General features: G+C 41.3%; 1 protein-coding gene across 4 annotated transcripts in view; it reads left to right on the top strand.

Annotated features, from left to right (window-relative positions):
- Positions 1-1,251: 1,251 nt before the first annotated feature.
- Positions 1,252-16,531, top strand: part of pax1b (paired box 1b) — a 130,770-nt gene continuing 115,490 nt past the window's right edge. For 3 of the 4 annotated variants that reach the window (XM_073051359.1, XM_073051358.1, XM_073051356.1), the window contains exons 1-4: positions 1,252-1,337; positions 12,938-13,573; positions 14,792-14,934; positions 15,070-15,307. In XM_073051359.1, the coding sequence (XP_072907460.1) occupies positions 1,310-1,337; positions 12,938-13,573; positions 14,792-14,934; positions 15,070-15,307 (1,045 nt within the window). In that variant the 5' untranslated portion in view covers positions 1,252-1,309. Of the gene's footprint in view, positions 1,338-11,915; positions 12,342-12,937; positions 13,574-14,791; positions 14,935-15,069; positions 15,308-16,531 lie in introns of those variants that run through there. The other variant, XM_073051357.1, reaches the window with a different exon arrangement.

Below are 16,531 nucleotides of genomic sequence, written 5' to 3'. Positions count from 1 at the left end.
GCTGGGCATGGGGCAAGCAACCCCAACCTGTAAAACCAAGTGCTACAGAAACTCTAATGATCTCATTTCCGGAGAAGGAAGAACCTTCAAAGATGGGCTACACCTGTGGACAAATTGAAAGACTGGCCCAGGACAGAGGACCCTGGCAAGCTGCTGTCGGCAGTCTATGCTCCAGTAGGGATGATGACCATAAGGGAATACACTCTATAGGTCCTCTTTAATGTCACTGTTTTGACAGGAAAAGTAGACAGCGAATCTATTTACTGCCATTCATCTGCACTTGATAATAACCTGAACAACAACTGGAAGCCTGGTATTATATTTTGAGATATCCCTGAGCTCGTGTCTGCAAAGAGAGCATCAAACTAGAGAGAGCGAGAGATAAAGAGGCAAGTAATAAGCTAAAAAGAAAGGTTTGTTTTTATGTGGAATAATGGGTTATTCCAGAGTAGAGAGCCAGAAAGAAACGACGTGGAAACAGGCTCTTCAGACCATGTGTCAGCATCGAGCATCAACCACCCACTTGCCTGAATCTTACTTTAATCTCTTTCTTCAAAGTATCTTCCCACATGCCCATTAAGTCCACTGAGATGCCATAGGGGCAATATATAGCTGAACAACCCACACATCTTTGGGATGTGGGTGGAATCCAGAGCACCTGGGGAGGGGGGGGGGACCCACGTGGTCACAGGGAGAGCATGGAAACTCCACAGAGGAAGCACCTGAATTTAGGATTGAGCCCAGGTCTCTGGCACTGTGAGCCAATAGATCTACAAGCAGCACCACTGTGCCACTAAGTAATGAAATCCCATTGAAGCACAATCACTTTTGCAGTGGGATGTGAAGACATGCTAGCATCCTAAACCAAGTCATTACATTTACATTTAAAAAAATTGAGCTGAAAATTACTACAGGGCGTTACTTACTTTAATTGTTAGTATATTACAAAACACCAGAAACAAGCAAAAACACAAGCTTTTTATATAAGGTATCTTGTAATGATACCATATAACATATACATATATACATGGACAGTTTTACCAGCTGGGATTCAGTTAAATTGGATGAATATAAGCCACCTTTTTCAGAATTCTATTTTGATATTGGGAAATTCTTGGTCATAAATGTATTGTTTACTACCACACCCCACCCCATTGCATCAATAAAAGTTTTCACAGCCACTGCTCATAACTTTGCTCAAGTGAACCTGGCAGAATCCAGGAGCTGGGAGACCCAATGCCCAAACTGTGCCACATTTATGCCATATGGTTCATTTAAGTCCAAACTGGGCAGAGCACTTATCCTTTGAATGCCAAACCACAACAGGAAACAAACAGGTAGGATTTGTTATCTGACTGCTTCTGAGTTGTGTTGTTCATTGGCTGGCAACATGTAATCACGAATTACAATGCTGGAAATACGCTAGTCAGGTAGCAACAGTGAAAACAGAAAGGGGTAAATTTCATGTCAATGAATTTGCATACCGCATAAACATCCCAAGGTCCTTTTTAAAAACATTTTTAAATCTTTCATGCTTTGCACTCTGCAGATGCTGCCTGGCTAACTGAGTACTTCCAACACGTTTTGCTTTTAATTTCGGACTTGAAGTATTTGCATTTTTTGTGCACTTCGCTGAAGTTAAACAAAGTCCTTAAAGCGATCTCGTCTCAGATTCATGTTGCCACGCCTTGAAAATGTACAAAAAGGAAATAGTAACTCGTATGAGAGGCAAAGCTTCGAGTTGGCTTGTTTGATTAAGTAGCTCCCACACCGCCGTTTGCTCCTTCCAGCGTGCGACGCAACGATCAGCTACCGCTTTAGATCGCATTAAACATTATGACAAGCACTCATGAGCCGCACAGTTGTAAGCCAATTCTGAAACAGTGTTGCATAATCACAAAGTGTGTGTGTGTGTGTGTGTGTGTGTGTGAAAGAGAGAGAGTAGGGGGGATGTTGAGATGTCAAATTGTAATTTTGTAATTTTACTGTTAGATACATGAATGGCAGTAAATGAAAATTACTTTAAAAAGTTTTTTTTCACGTGTTAAGCATTTACAAAACATTTTGGACGTCCAAACCTTTCTATAAATTGCCGATAGTCTTTGATCTACTTCTGTTGTCCTGTACTCACTGAAAAATGGCAATTTACCCGAGTAAGTTTTTATTCGCCGAACTACACGCCAAATGTCCTGTAAATAACGAAAGTGCGTATGCTGCAAATCTGAAGTGAAGATAGAAGAGGATAAAGGCAGGCGATGTGGCAACTAAAATTTCAAAATCCCTTTGATGACTTTGGGGATAACATATAAAAGAGCAAAGTGGTGGATGGACAGTTGCCTTCACAACAAGAAGATGGGATTTCTTTCCACAGATGCTGTCTGCGTGTTTTCCTGTATTTTCTGATTTACTACACAAACTATTCCGGGGCATTCTTTTCGCCCCATCCATCGCTTGCAAATATTTTTGGTCTATGTAACCGCCTTTTTATCATCGCCCTGTTAACTCCACAACGCGCAAATTCTTTCCTCCTGATATTTGCATCTAGCCTCCCATTAAGTGAGTTTATTTTTTAGACCCAAATCCGCAAAATCACCTCCAAAAGAGATGCTGCGAACATTCTACACCTTTTTTTCATAATCTGTCTTTTTTTTCCCGACTGCAATCCAATCGGGGTAAGCGTTATTGCTTGTTTTGCTTTGCCTGGCTTTAACGCCTGGTATCCATAATTGTAGTGATTTGTGATACTTTGAGATTTTTCAAAACACGTTTGGAATTAATTTCCCAGGTAATTTGCGGTCGCTTTTTTTTTAACTTATCAAAATATAATCACTCAGGCTTTCATTTGTGTCGCAATTTGCTTTCCAGTGTCGTGTCCATCGCATGGCTTGTATTGTGATTTGTTGCTGCTCTCCTCTGTGTTGACCAGCCGCTACTCTGCCCAAATTTCAAAAAGTATTTTCTTTTGAATATAAACGGTAAATAGTATAAATCGTGAGCAACAGTAGCCGCTTGTGGTAGCCAAGCTTCTACCTAATTCCACTCTTGAGTATCAGCCCCTCGCCGTCCCTCTGCTCGCTGCCATAAAGTCGGCTGGCTGTCCACCTTTGTTTTGCTTGCTGAATATTGTAGTTTTTTGTATATTGTCGCAAATCTTAGTAAAGGTCGTTCGAAAGTCTAATTGTTGCATCAGCCGCTTGTCCTGGCCTGAGCAAAGGGTTCGTTGAGATTGGTCAAGCAATAATCCTTCATTTAAAAAAATCATATGACTATTCATTCTTGGTTTCTGGATATTTTTCTATTTCTCGTCATTTTTTCATGCTGTCAAATTTGTTAACTGATCTACATTTTCTTGCACATGTCCCTTAAAAATATATAACCATTTACTAGCCCCAGCACCACATATTTTCTCCAACAAATTATTGAATGTTTCTGACAAAGCTTCTGCTATTCTTTAGTTTGTTTTAAAGCAGGAGTTCCCAACCTTCTTTTTAAATGCAATGGATCAATTCCATTAAGCAAAGGGTTCGTGAACCTCAGGTCGGGAACCCCTGCTTAAAGCGTGAGATGTAATAAATTCGACACCACGTGATTTATCCTCTGCGTTTAATATTTAAAACATGACTACTTAATTTCTAATTTGCTGGGCAAGTTCGCCTAATCTATAACCTCGCCAAAATAGCTTTTAGTACCATTTGCGCTGTCTGGAACGTTGTCCAGTCCACTATCTTCCCATTTTCTTCTCTTATCAATTCACTAAGCGTGAAGTGCTTACTGTTTGCGCCACATTCCTTGGAACAGCTTCTTCCCCTCCACCCTCAGGTTTCAGAACGGACCATGAACCCATGAACACTTCCTCACTTTTTACTCTTTTTTTTTACACTACTTATTTTTAAAGAAAAATCTTATTGAATATTCCTTATTGATTTTCTTTAAGTATTGTATACCTGCTGCCGCAAAACAATAAATTTCACACGAGTCAGTGATAATTAACCTGATTCGGATTTAAATTCATGCTTTATTTTTTTGTGTGTGCGTTCCTATTGTGTTCTTTTTTCACTTCTCACCTACCTCTTCTCCATCACTCCACACTCCCCAGATACACATACACTGACTGAAAGCCTCTTACTCCTTTCTCCTTTCCCCGTGCCTACCGTATCTCATTGGCAGTTAGTTCCTTTGGCGAAATACACATTCCCTGGAATCTGGACTACGTTTTGTATTAATTCCAAACGGCTTTCTAATCTTTGTTCATCCCTCCGAGGACGTGAACAGAACAGGCAACCTTAAATAAAATAAAGACAGATGGCTGCGCAGCAAGACGGCGAGCCTGTCGAATTCGGCGAAGAAAAATTTAGTTCGAAATTTATTTGTTAGAAAGGATGAGTATCCGTTGTATACAGTTAGATTATTGTAACGTTTCTGCTGTCTTGCACAGGGATTTTTTATTCTTGCCCCATGTTGTTCTTGCTCTGCCTATTGCACGCAATCTGGACCCACTCTAATATTTTCCATACTGGGCAATGAGATCACAAACTCCCATACAGTAAATCAAAACCGGCGGCACGGGGATTTTTTTTTTACCTCAATAAAAAAAAAAGGAGTTTTATATAGAGAGGGAGGGAGGGTGGAAAATTGAAACCATGTCCGAAGGAAGTTATTAGGATGCATACGTGAGATTAAAATTCGAGCCATCGTCGAGCAACAAGGGAATTTTCGTAATGTCATGAGCTAGCTCGCTTCCATCACAGTAAAAGGGACGCTGTTATCCAAGTCATAGTGGCGAGACGCTATTTACAGAGTTTTGACAGTGATTAAGGAAGTGACTAGGCTCGAAGAATGTCCCTCATCCGTGTGGCATTGTGTTTAGTGTAGCATTTCCTATCAATAATATGCTGCTTTGGCCAAGCCGGGCACTATATCTAGCTAACCCAAGCCTGTACAAAGTTCATATTTTAACTCCCATCTAATTATGTTCCCGAATGAACTAGTTATCAAATCAGTCAGAAGAACATAGTAGCTACATCCACCTACATGGTGAAAAGATCGTCGCTCAGTAATTGCAAGTAACTCCTTCTGATGGCATTCGTATAACTAATATGCCGAATTGGATGTATATGCATATACAGGCATATCTAACATCACACACAAACCTGAAATAAAACGAAATAAACTTTTAAAAAAATCATTTGCTCTTCAGCACATTATTTGCAAATCGACTTCTTATTTAACTTCCTCAAATATACAAAAAATAATTTAAATCAGTACTTTTAGGTTTTACTCTACGAGTCTAGAACGAAAGAGTCCTGCTTAAAATGCATTTCGCTTTTCAATCAAAAAACTAACTGTTCCTCATTCTAATGTGGTCAGTTTATCGGTAAAATGTTACTTTAATAAAACGCTTAAAATAGCTTCCTAAAGACTTTCATTGTAAAGTCAAGATGACGCTGCAGAACGGATCCGGACGAAGAGTGGGTTCGAGTGAAATTGCTCCCAATTTCTTGTAATATCTCGATCAGACGGCGCCGGAGACGATCGTCATGTTCGTTCTGATTTGCTTACGATGCCTTACGGAACTGGCAGACTGATGGAGGTAGGGTGCAAGTGGATTAAATTCGGCCAAGCATGTTGAAAGGCCGCGCACCTCACTGTAAAACTCGAACTTCTAAATCCTTTCATAATCCGATTGATTTATTGTGGTTTGTTGCGCGTTGCCTTCAGTCAGCTTTTGGTGGGCATGAATCGCTTTCAGAAACCGTGTCCACTTCAGTTTGTCCCGCCAATCAAAAGCACAATAAGCGACCAAAATGCAACAGCGAGGGTTCAAGGGTGATTAATGCACCTTCGGCTGCAGTTTATGTACTTAGCTTCATCCCGCGCTGAATCCTATCCCGCGGTGTATTAATCAGCAGTAAACACATGCTCCATTTCCCTCTTTTCATTACCTGTATGGCACTTTCCAGAGCTGACACAGTGAATGATAGAAATTAACACGCTACACCACCAATATATGCAGAAAAAAAATCAGTATTTCCCAGCTCTGCCAACAACTTGCTACACACTCCCCCTGCCGTGAACTTCCATTGCTCGTTTTAATGTGCTTAAAAGCGAATAACAAAACAACTTGGCTCTTCTGTCTACAGACAAACAAAAGTTTTAATGAATAGCACCCTGTTAACATTTTGTCTGTTCATTTTTCTGACGTGTCTTTTCGCCGATTCTGGATCTATTTAATGAAAGTGATTGTCTTTTAAATTGTAGAATCTGGAGTGTAAATTGATAACTTTTCGGAAATTTATTAATAACAATAAAATGCAAAACAAAATTCCGAAACCTTATCGTTCACTTTCTTTTTAATCAATATACACTCATCGTAATGGACGATTGCCCTATACTGTATTCTACATGACCTACATTAAGAAAGCCAATGAAAACAAATGAAAGTCTGGGGGCAGTTTTTTTAAAGAGCTTACTTCAGAACTATGTGTTTAACGTGATGTTACTTAAACTCTGCTTCTTTAACGCGTAATGCGGGGTCCACAGAAGCTTAAAAATAAAATTGGAACCAATTATATTTAGAAAAAAAAAATGCAGAATTAGCAATGGCATCGAATGCACAAATTCCTAATTCGCAATGCGAAACTTTTAGCATCAAGAAACGACAAATACATTTGATTAAAATTACATTTGGACTCCCCCCCCCCCATTCGATTAATTATTTTTTTTAAAAAAAATCTCTCAGCTTTAGACTCCCAATTCGATTATTTCCTTGTTTTCTTCATCTCCACACGAAGTGGGAGCTGCGATTATTTTGTGGTGGATTTCACTTGAGCAGATAAAGTTAGATGGGTCTTTAACGATTCCGCCCCCCCCCGATAATTTCATACTATTATGGATTGATGTGTGCAGACTAAGCTGAGAGACGGGGTGCTGCCGCCAGCCGTCTGCGGTTTGAAAGCGGGGACACGATTAAGGGTGATCTATAGGAAGTTATACTGAGTTTAACACCTGCTCGGTCCTGCACTGTACCACAGAAACAAAGTGGTTCGAGTTTGTATATCCCCCCCAATGTACTTTAACACTAGTCTTCCCCCCCACCCCCACCGCCCTCTCCCAGCCCGCAAGTCCATACCGATCCATATGACTCACGCAAAGGTATACTACTGCGATTCAAGTTTTCAAAAACTTGATTTGTATTGCATTTGGCATCATAGACAAACTATAAACACCACATTTTAGCTCTGCAGTTTACAAGGCGACGCGTCAAACTGGTATACTGATATCATTGTTCTTTAATAATGTTTTTAATTAATTGTTTTTTTCGTCTGCTTGCATAAAGAATGCATAAAGAAACATTTAGGATTACATATACACGCACAGAAATGCATAATACCAACTCAACGTACATGTTCTTTTCTGGGAAAGAATGAACTGAACACGCCTGCAGAGAACTCGTTGGAGATGCTTGCTTTTCGCTTTGTCTCCCGGCACATTAATGTTTCCTTAATCGATCGGCGCAACCACACACAAGAAAAGCTCACCTTTCATTTCCAGTTACGTCCTTCGTTCGCACAGTTCCACGACGAGCAGCGTAAAGCAAACGGGGCTTCTGCAGAAAGCCCCTCGGTTGCGGATTCGCTATCGAGCAAGCAGCGTGACTCGAGACTTCACCGATCGTTCGCATCCTTTGCAGGAATGCCTTCTCATCAGGCACGATACTCGGGATCTCCACCAGGCGGAGCCACTCCTCTGTGCCCACAACCACTGCTCCGGCAATCGGCTTTGGGGTTCCGAGGGGTCATACCTACCTCCTGATTAGCAGAAGGAATTTGGTTAGTGGGCAAAGCAATGGTTAGCTCCTACGTGCACAAATGAATGGGATTTTGATTTCCTCATTAGTTCCTCCCGCTTGTTCGTGTCCCTATCTTTCATAACCTTCTGTTTTCTCCATCACTCTGATTCCTGCTTCTTTGACAGGGAACAGGGACGCCAGAAAAACAAGTCGATTGCGTTGATGTGCTTCATGAATGCCCATCTAGAAAATAAATACTCTTTACCCAGATTCCACAACTAAGGGAGTGCAACTGATCTATTGTCCGTCCCAAGAAACTGCCCAGTCAGTCGTCTAGTTTCTGGAGACACTGGGAACATCCTCGCCTCACGGTCTACCGCGGATCACAGGAGCTCATCCCCGGCTTGTCACCTGGGGTGAAAAATAATTGATAGTCTTATTGGCGATTGCTCTTCTCATTAGTTATTTAAATAGGGATGAAATAAATAAATTATTATGAATGAATTAAATTATGTGCCCTACAGGGAAGTCGCCATGATCCTATAATTATACTTTGAAGAGCTGTCCTTTGTTATTACACCAGCCACATCACCGGGATGTTGGCACGTGTCCCCCCTAAAGTTCCACAGAGGTACGAACAACGTTGTTTCAAACTTACCATTCTCTCCCCCCCCCCTCTGATTTCAATCAATCTCATTGCATTTGGCAGCTGGTGTCTTCAACAGCCCAGTTGTCCAATTCTGGCATTCGGCTCCTCCGTTAAGAGGTGGAGAGGGAGAACGCAAACTCTGAGTGAGCCAGGCAGAATCCGTGGCCACCCGACTCCCCCACCTGACCTCGACTCTGTTTCTCTCTCCGCAGATGCTACCCGACTCGCAGATTGATTCCAGCATTTCTTTTTTTAAATTTCTGATTTCTAGCACCCGAAGTTTCTCTGACCATGAAAGTAGTCCGTCATTCACACTTCCTAATCCGTTCCAAATATATTAATGAATTAGTTCATCACTTTTCAGTAACCACAGCTCTAGCAAGGGCGTTAACTTGAATTCGAATGAACTGCTCAGAAATGTCTTTTGATGTTTCACTGAATTTCATATAGATAGTTTCTTAGCACCACTCATGAAAACAAAAAAGAAATCCTGGAATTTCACTGGGTCCAACCGGGGACAGTGAGTTTGTTTAGCAACTTAGATAAAACCCACAGAAACTTGAAACAGAAGTACGGACTTGATACACCACTAAAACCTGTTGAAAGTCAACTTAGTGCACAAAACTTGGTATACAGGTATACAGGCGGCAGATTTGGGAGAGCCTTGGTCGCAATGAACGATAAAACAGCTTCGACCGAATTAACGGAAGACACTTGCACCTACATAATTTTTTATTCGTATTCGATATTGACTAACAAAACTGCGTAGCGACTCGTTTGGAATCGTTATGTCGTTATAAGGTAGCTTTTCATACCTTCCCTTGAGAAGTATGCAAAGCTTTCATAAAAGCAGCTCGCAACGAGCAGCAGCCAAAGGCACGGACATCAATAGAGCTCTTATTTATTTTTTTTTTACTCTCCAAACAAGCCTCACGTTTTTCATAAAATAAAAATATAGAAGAATCTTGAATACAGATAGACGGAGATCAAAGGAGATAATCGGAGAAAACGGAGATTATATGTGCTTTATAAATAAGCCAGCCAAAGTAGTTAAATAATGCGCGAATACATGTCATTTCAATGGCAATCCCTTCTTCGGAAAGCAGGCGGGAAAAAATGTCAATACAGAGTGGGGAAAGTCGTTTCCGATACCAATAATTCTGACACATTTCGTCATTTGATTGAATTCCAACGTCAGAGCAGTGGACAAGTTTTATTGCCGGCATAATTTGCACCACATATACCCCAAGCCTTCCCGAATGATGTCAATATTGGATTCCAATAAATTTAATATTTCCAACCGTTCTTTATCGGTGCCCACTATCTCTAGACCACCGACTAGGATATAATATTTTGTGTTAATTATATTATCAGTCCCTTTTGAATGGCCCTATAGTCTTCGAGTGAATTAGATTTACAAGCAAAAGCATGCAACGTTTTGATGGATTTAACTATCATTTAATGCAATTGTGAAATAGCGACTACTTTTTCTATTATTTAATTGAAATCTTTGCCGCTAAGTTATAGATTCCCAACCAACATTGGTCTTCGGGTTAGTGCTCCGAGGCGCGACGTATTGAGAGAACTGCCTGATATTTGAAGGACTTTGGGAACACGACAGGATAAAACTTTTGCTAGCAAAGCGTTGTTCGGATCCACAGAATCCCAAATACCAGCGGGTATTGTGTGAGCACCTGAATAGCAGCCGAGATTTGTTTCCCACAGGTTTTATTTTTATTTATCTGGTCACTTCCCTCAGACAGAGAGAGAGAGAGAGAGAAAGAAAACAAGTTTGCAAGTTTGACCTGGGCTGATCTCTTGCATGTGTGTCTCAACGGGAGAAACAAGCCAGGCACGTCCCGAAGCAATAAAGTGCAACTTTCATGAGCATTGACAGTTTTTTTGTGACCTGTGGGACGACGAATATATTATTATTTCAACTGTGTAAAGGATGAGCAGATTAACGATATACCCCCCATGCCGACATAAGGTGCACAGATTGTGCCCTCCTGACGAATTCCTTATCACTTAAACACCCAAAGCCAGCCTTAAGACAAGCATTCATGCAATATTATATCTGCGACTAAAATATGTAGTCGTTTCAAAATGGTGTTCAAATAGAAACATTCGATTGCACTTTATTTATTATTTCTGACAACGCTTGATTGGAAAGAGAAATTTGCAGATAGACGGTAGGGATTTCCATGATTACTGTCTTCCCGATGTGTCAAAAAAATGTTAATTTCCCCGTTCAAGTGGTTAATATGACCCTCAGAAACACCCTTAATATAAGAATGACACACTATCATGGAAAATGCTGTATTGCTATAGACTTAATAAACTGTAATTAAATTATTACATTCACATAGGACCAAGATGGTGATTGTTCTGTTTACTGTTCCAATCTCTTCAACGATGTTTGTATCATTTTGTCGTTGTGTATCAATTAGAACACCTTTTGGAACCATTAAGTTACTTCTGATAGTTAGAAATAATCCTGGCTAGTTGTTTCATACAATATTTACATAAATGTGGGCGCTGGTATTGAACAGATAGTGATCGGACACGCGAGGATATGTCAGGGGCAGAATCTCATGTCCAAGGGATTCCAGCCAATCTTCCACGTCGTCCCTCAACTACGAATTTTCTCGCCAGAATTTGTTTCATTAATATCTCAGCTTTTGATTAAAAATAGCACGGGTTTCCTTCATATATGCTTTCACCTAATAAGAAGAAATGACATCCCCGTGGCTTAGGAACACGCGTGAAGATTGACTTCATTAAAAAAAAGACATTTTAAATAGGCACATTTCTCATGTTGGATTCTTTTTGAAACCCTGTGTTGGTATGCTGACTTGTCAATATCTATTAATCATCTTTTGCAAAACGAAAATAGAAGAACCTGTGAATGATATTATAAGATAGCTGGACAACGAGCAGGGGGAGGGGCGGGGAATGCAGGAAATTCATAGTTTAACAATGAATTAAGTGAACTACTTTCCTATTGAGAAAGGGTCTTTAGATCATATAACGCCAATAAGTAAATCAAGCATGAGGTTGTATTTACTAACATCTAAAGGAATCATCCGGCCTATTCTTCATTACAAGAACAGGCAAATTAAACTGCCACGTGAATTATTGCTTCTGAGTTTCTTTATTTATTTAAGGATAAAATGTGAAGTTTTCAAGGTTCCGACGAAACTTTCGATTGAGCTACGTGAACTTTATGGATGTAGGAGCCGTGGGGAGGATACAGAACATGGGGCGTGAAAACTAAGGTGACTTAAAAATTTTCAAATATTCTCTCAAAATATGTGCTATCAAAAGTAAATATACTAGTTTGGGGGGGGGGAGCAGCAACATCTTCTATTTTGACATTGGCAAACACAGGTTTTGTACTTTCATGATATCTTATTGAGGTTTGTAGTAACCAAGACTTCAGCAGTAGCTGCCCTTCTGACTTGGAGGAGGTTGCCAAAAAGGCGGAAAGTCTCTGAGCGACATTAATAATCCTGTTTCAAGGCAGCCAATAGGAAGAGGAGGAAGCCAGCGAAAGACTAATGAGAACTTCGCAGCGTGACCATCAAGATTGACGTGGAAAAACGCGTAAAATTGATCTGGACAAACTGCAGCCTCTAGGATTTACAAATTTACCCTAATCGGATGAAGATCACCTTGTGCTATTCGTGCAGCCCCGTCTCATTATTGTTCTCCCACCTCAAGCCTCCAGATTGCGTCCCGAAAGGAATTCTCCTGTGCTTTCGAAACCGGTCTCTGTTCCTGTCCCTGCATTTACCCGTCAGACTTCAGCCTAACTCTCCGAAACAAATTTTCAGCCATTGCAAGGGGAGGTTTGTTTTTTTTAAAAGATTGCTGAGTGATTCTCGCTTCGTTGGACAATGGGTAAGCATCGATTCCTATTTGCATGGTTCAATGGCATGAGTTTGATAACACAATAAAAGATTGCTTTACGCGCCTGCATTATGTCGGAGAATCAAAACAGCGATCGGCACTCGGCCACTCGTCTTTGGTAGATTAGACTTAAAGGGGCTATTTTCCAAGGTTGAAAAACAAAATAATATATTTTTTTTTGGGGAGGGAACTGGGTGTCGACAAACTGGCGCTTATGTTAAAAGTGCATTAGTGAGCTGGGGGTTGGATCGCACAGAGATGGTTATACGTATTGAGGAGGTAGTTTGTTATCTGTCGAGTTGTACTTCGCGCCAGGCGCAAATGCAATGGAGTACCCTGGTGAGTGCAGAAGTCCAAACATAGCTACAAGCGAGTCGATAATAAAGAAATACTATTCTCCAAAATAACATTACTTCATATTTTTAGTCGGCGCATATATTTTTGTTGGAGACCATTTTCATGTTCAGGGCTTTAGAAGTTTGTGGGAAGTGTGATGTTTTGACAGCTGTTCAATTTCTGTCCTTGTATCGTTATGTTTTAAATTCGGGAGATTATCACGATGGTCTCTCTGCTTTTCTTTCCCGTAGATCAGACGTACGGGGAGGTGAATCAGCTGGGAGGCGTTTTCGTTAACGGGAGACCACTTCCCAACGCGATCAGACTGAGAATTGTAGAGCTGGCTCAGCTAGGGATCAGACCCTGCGACATCAGTAGGCAACTCCGCGTCTCCCACGGATGCGTGAGCAAAATCCTAGCCCGTTACAATGAAACGGGCTCCATCTTACCCGGGGCTATCGGGGGAAGCAAGCCCAGGGTCACCACCCCGACTGTGGTGAAATACATCAGGGAATACAAGCAAGGAGACCCGGGCATCTTCGCTTGGGAGATACGAGACAGGCTCTTGGCCGACGCGGTTTGTGACAAGTACAATGTCCCTTCCGTCAGTTCCATTAGCAGGATCCTGAGAAACAAAATCGGCAATCTTTCACATTCGGGCCAGTGCGAGACCAGCAAACAGCTTCCTCCGCAACCGACGCTGTCTTACAATCCCATTTACCAGTACTCCTACCCCAACCACATGTCATCAGCCGCCGCAAAAATGAGCAGTACTACGGGGGTCCCTGTGCCAGGGGTTACGGGACATGTCGGGATCCACAGAGCCTGGCCGAGCGCCCATTCTGTCACCAACATCCTGGGACTCCGAAGCCTTGTTGAACAGTCAGGTAAGCGTGTCCCCTTTCTCTCCGGGTATGCCTAACCCTTCTCCAGTGCTTTGAAAATTGAAGAGAATAAATAATTTCGCCGTTACTTTTCGGTGGAAAGAGACCGCCTGATCGTTTATCTCGGGAAAGAAAAAGACGATATAAAAACTGTAAGAAAGAAACATGATGCTAGTGTAACTTTGATTCTGCATGTGTCACTTCTACTGCATGTAAAGCCAGCAGCTACTGCTCACAGCAGTGATTAGCAGTTTAAAGTAGAAGAGGGTTATCCGCTTCTAAATGTAAACTTTTGAGAATAGAATACACGGCATAAGAAAGTCACAAAATAACATAAAATTTGATAAACGAGTAGGTCTCGCTGGCCCCATTTTTGATTGCTTTCTTAACGGCCTAACGTTTGTTAAAAAACAAAATATATAAATAATCGCCCCTTTCCTGCCATTCTTTTCGACAATGTTTGACCAAATTCAGGCCTTTCTCAGATCTTTCTTTGTGTTTGTCCTCCCCCCCCCCCTACAAACAGGAAGCCTTTGTGGCCTACGCTTCCCCTTACCTGGGCCCGGCAGCCCGAGTCCTGTCCTTAACTGCTTTATCCGATTTTTTTGTGTGCCAAACGCTGACCTAATTGAGTCTTTTGAAATATCCAGGCCTTTGCGAATTTCAGTTTTTTGTTTGTGAGCTAGAGAAAAATATTTTAAAAATATTACTAAAGGAACGAAGTTTCACGCCAATTCATTTTCCACCTTGCCTTTCCATTAACTTCGTCCTGACGGGTCTGCCCGGATTTAAACTACTGTCTATTGTTAAATAATGACATTAGTATGTTGTACCTTGGTATCCTCAGAGAAGATTCTGCGTCTAAGGAGGCCGATAATTTAAATTTTGATCTGGTGTGCAAAATTATACATGAATGGTGTTTCGTTTCGTTTTTGTCAATAGAAACAGTCCTAAAAAGAATCTCACATGGTGTAAGTCATCGGATTCTTGTCTTGGATTGTTTTAGGCATAGACTAAATATGCTATATCTAGGCATTTAAGTTGACGATAATTGATAATAAAATAAATCAAATGTAGAAGAAATCCGATTACAATGCTTTACCAGCAAGACTGAAAGTTATTGTTAGTATTCCTGGCGAGGGATTTGCGTAGAAAGCAGACGGGAATTCCACAATTAGACGTTGTTTACATGCAATATAATTATTTAAAAATGTATTTTAGCTGCCCTTGGCGGAACTGAGGCTTCAGCGTATCAAACAAAAGTGGAAGATTGGAATAACGTCAACAGAGCAAGCTTCCCATCAACTCAAGGTGTCAACGGGATAGAGAAGCAGGCGATCGATCCGGATCTGAAATACTCCCAGGTACTGACCCACTAGCCCTCCTGTTGAGGGCTTATTCTTCGCTTATTGAATGATGTGTTTCTGCGTTCTCAGTGCCACTTGCTGGTAATACTGACATCTGAAACTAAAATAAGCTTTGGTCTTGTTGCGTTACAGCCTCCTTCAGCACTGCCTGCTGTGAGTAGTTTCGTTCCTCCTTGCGCAGTTGGGCCTTATCCCTCGTCAAACCAGGTACCGAGCTACGGAGTGTACGGGGGTCCTGGAGCGGGTTACATGACTGGCCACCCCTGGCAGTCCCAGGGCAGTAGTCTGTCTCACTCTGGGCCAGGGATTACTATGCACGGCGGAGACATTCACGCACCCATGCCCTTCAAACACCTCTCGGCCAGAGAAGGTAAATCGCTTTGCTCGTTATTATGGTCACGGACTGTTTCCTCAAAAATACTGGGTCAGAACTATTAAGCGATTCACAATATTTTCGTAATGTTTTGAATGAAACAGAAGTAGCTGATGAAACAAAAATGCTCTGTCTGGAGACCACCACGCAGGTCTATAACGTTTAATTCATTTGCGTAACAAAACCAAACGTGGGATTCGCAGCGGAATCGATGCAGATAATTCACGGGGTCTGAAGTACAACCGAAATGGCCCGTCATCGAAAACGCATGACCGTCAAGAAATAGAATTTTTGAAGCTTCATTTGCAGGAGGAGCATTTTCCAAGTACAAAGCAATTACAGGGTTTTGAAAGTTTGGTGCATCCGTTTAGTCAATAGTGGGTGTTTAAAGAGAGCCCCGTACTGCTCGCCTTCGCATTAATTCTGCTACGAGAGTGTTGTTGCCGTTCTTGGGACAATTACGGACTGAAAGCAATTCTATTTTCCAAAAGCTCCTTGTGTTTCATGCTAGTCACAGCAATGTTTACATACTGGGCGCAGGAGCCGCTTGTGAGGCTATGGGTTGAAGCTGTATGATAATGTAGTTCGTCAGCTGTAAAAATCGGGGTGTGCATTACTGATAAACATGCTTCCATATTGTTTTTAATTATATTATAAATCATTTAGTGGTTATGGAAAACACAACGAATTGGCGAGCAATTGTGCGTCAAGCATGCCGACTAGATAGAAGTTCAGATGAAAGTTGTTTGCGAGCATCTATTAAACCCATTCGACTTGGATATCAATGTGTATTTTTTTGGATGCAGTTAAATGTCAATTGCTAAATATCGTATTAAAAGGTATCGTCGCTACCAATCGTTACAAATAACCACGTCTAGCACTTGCCCAAAATGATTTGAGATGGCTACCTGGGATAATGTCAGTGCAGTTGTTCTAGAGAGTTGATCTTGACAAAACCTGTTAACTATTTGGTTTAGATAGCAGAGGCTAAAACTTTTGTGGATGAGAGCATATGAAAAAAAAAGAATGAGGTCACCCCTACAGTAATTAAGCTGCTCTGCTTTGATAACCCAATATTCCCCGAATGGCCCTTATATCCGACCCGATGGAAAAGAAGCCCGAAACGTCGACTGTTCAAACTTTTCCATAGATGCTGCTGACCTGCTCAGTTCATTTGGCATTTTCTGTGTGTTGCTTTGGATTTCTAGCATCTGCAGACGT

Source organism: Hemitrygon akajei, chromosome 7 (genome assembly GCF_048418815.1).
Source record: "Hemitrygon akajei chromosome 7, sHemAka1.3, whole genome shotgun sequence".
In the NCBI taxonomy this organism is placed as follows: domain Eukaryota; kingdom Metazoa; phylum Chordata; class Chondrichthyes; order Myliobatiformes; family Dasyatidae; genus Hemitrygon; species Hemitrygon akajei.
The sequence above is the reverse complement of the archived record's forward strand: the minus strand, read 5'-3'. Positions and strand labels throughout refer to the sequence as shown.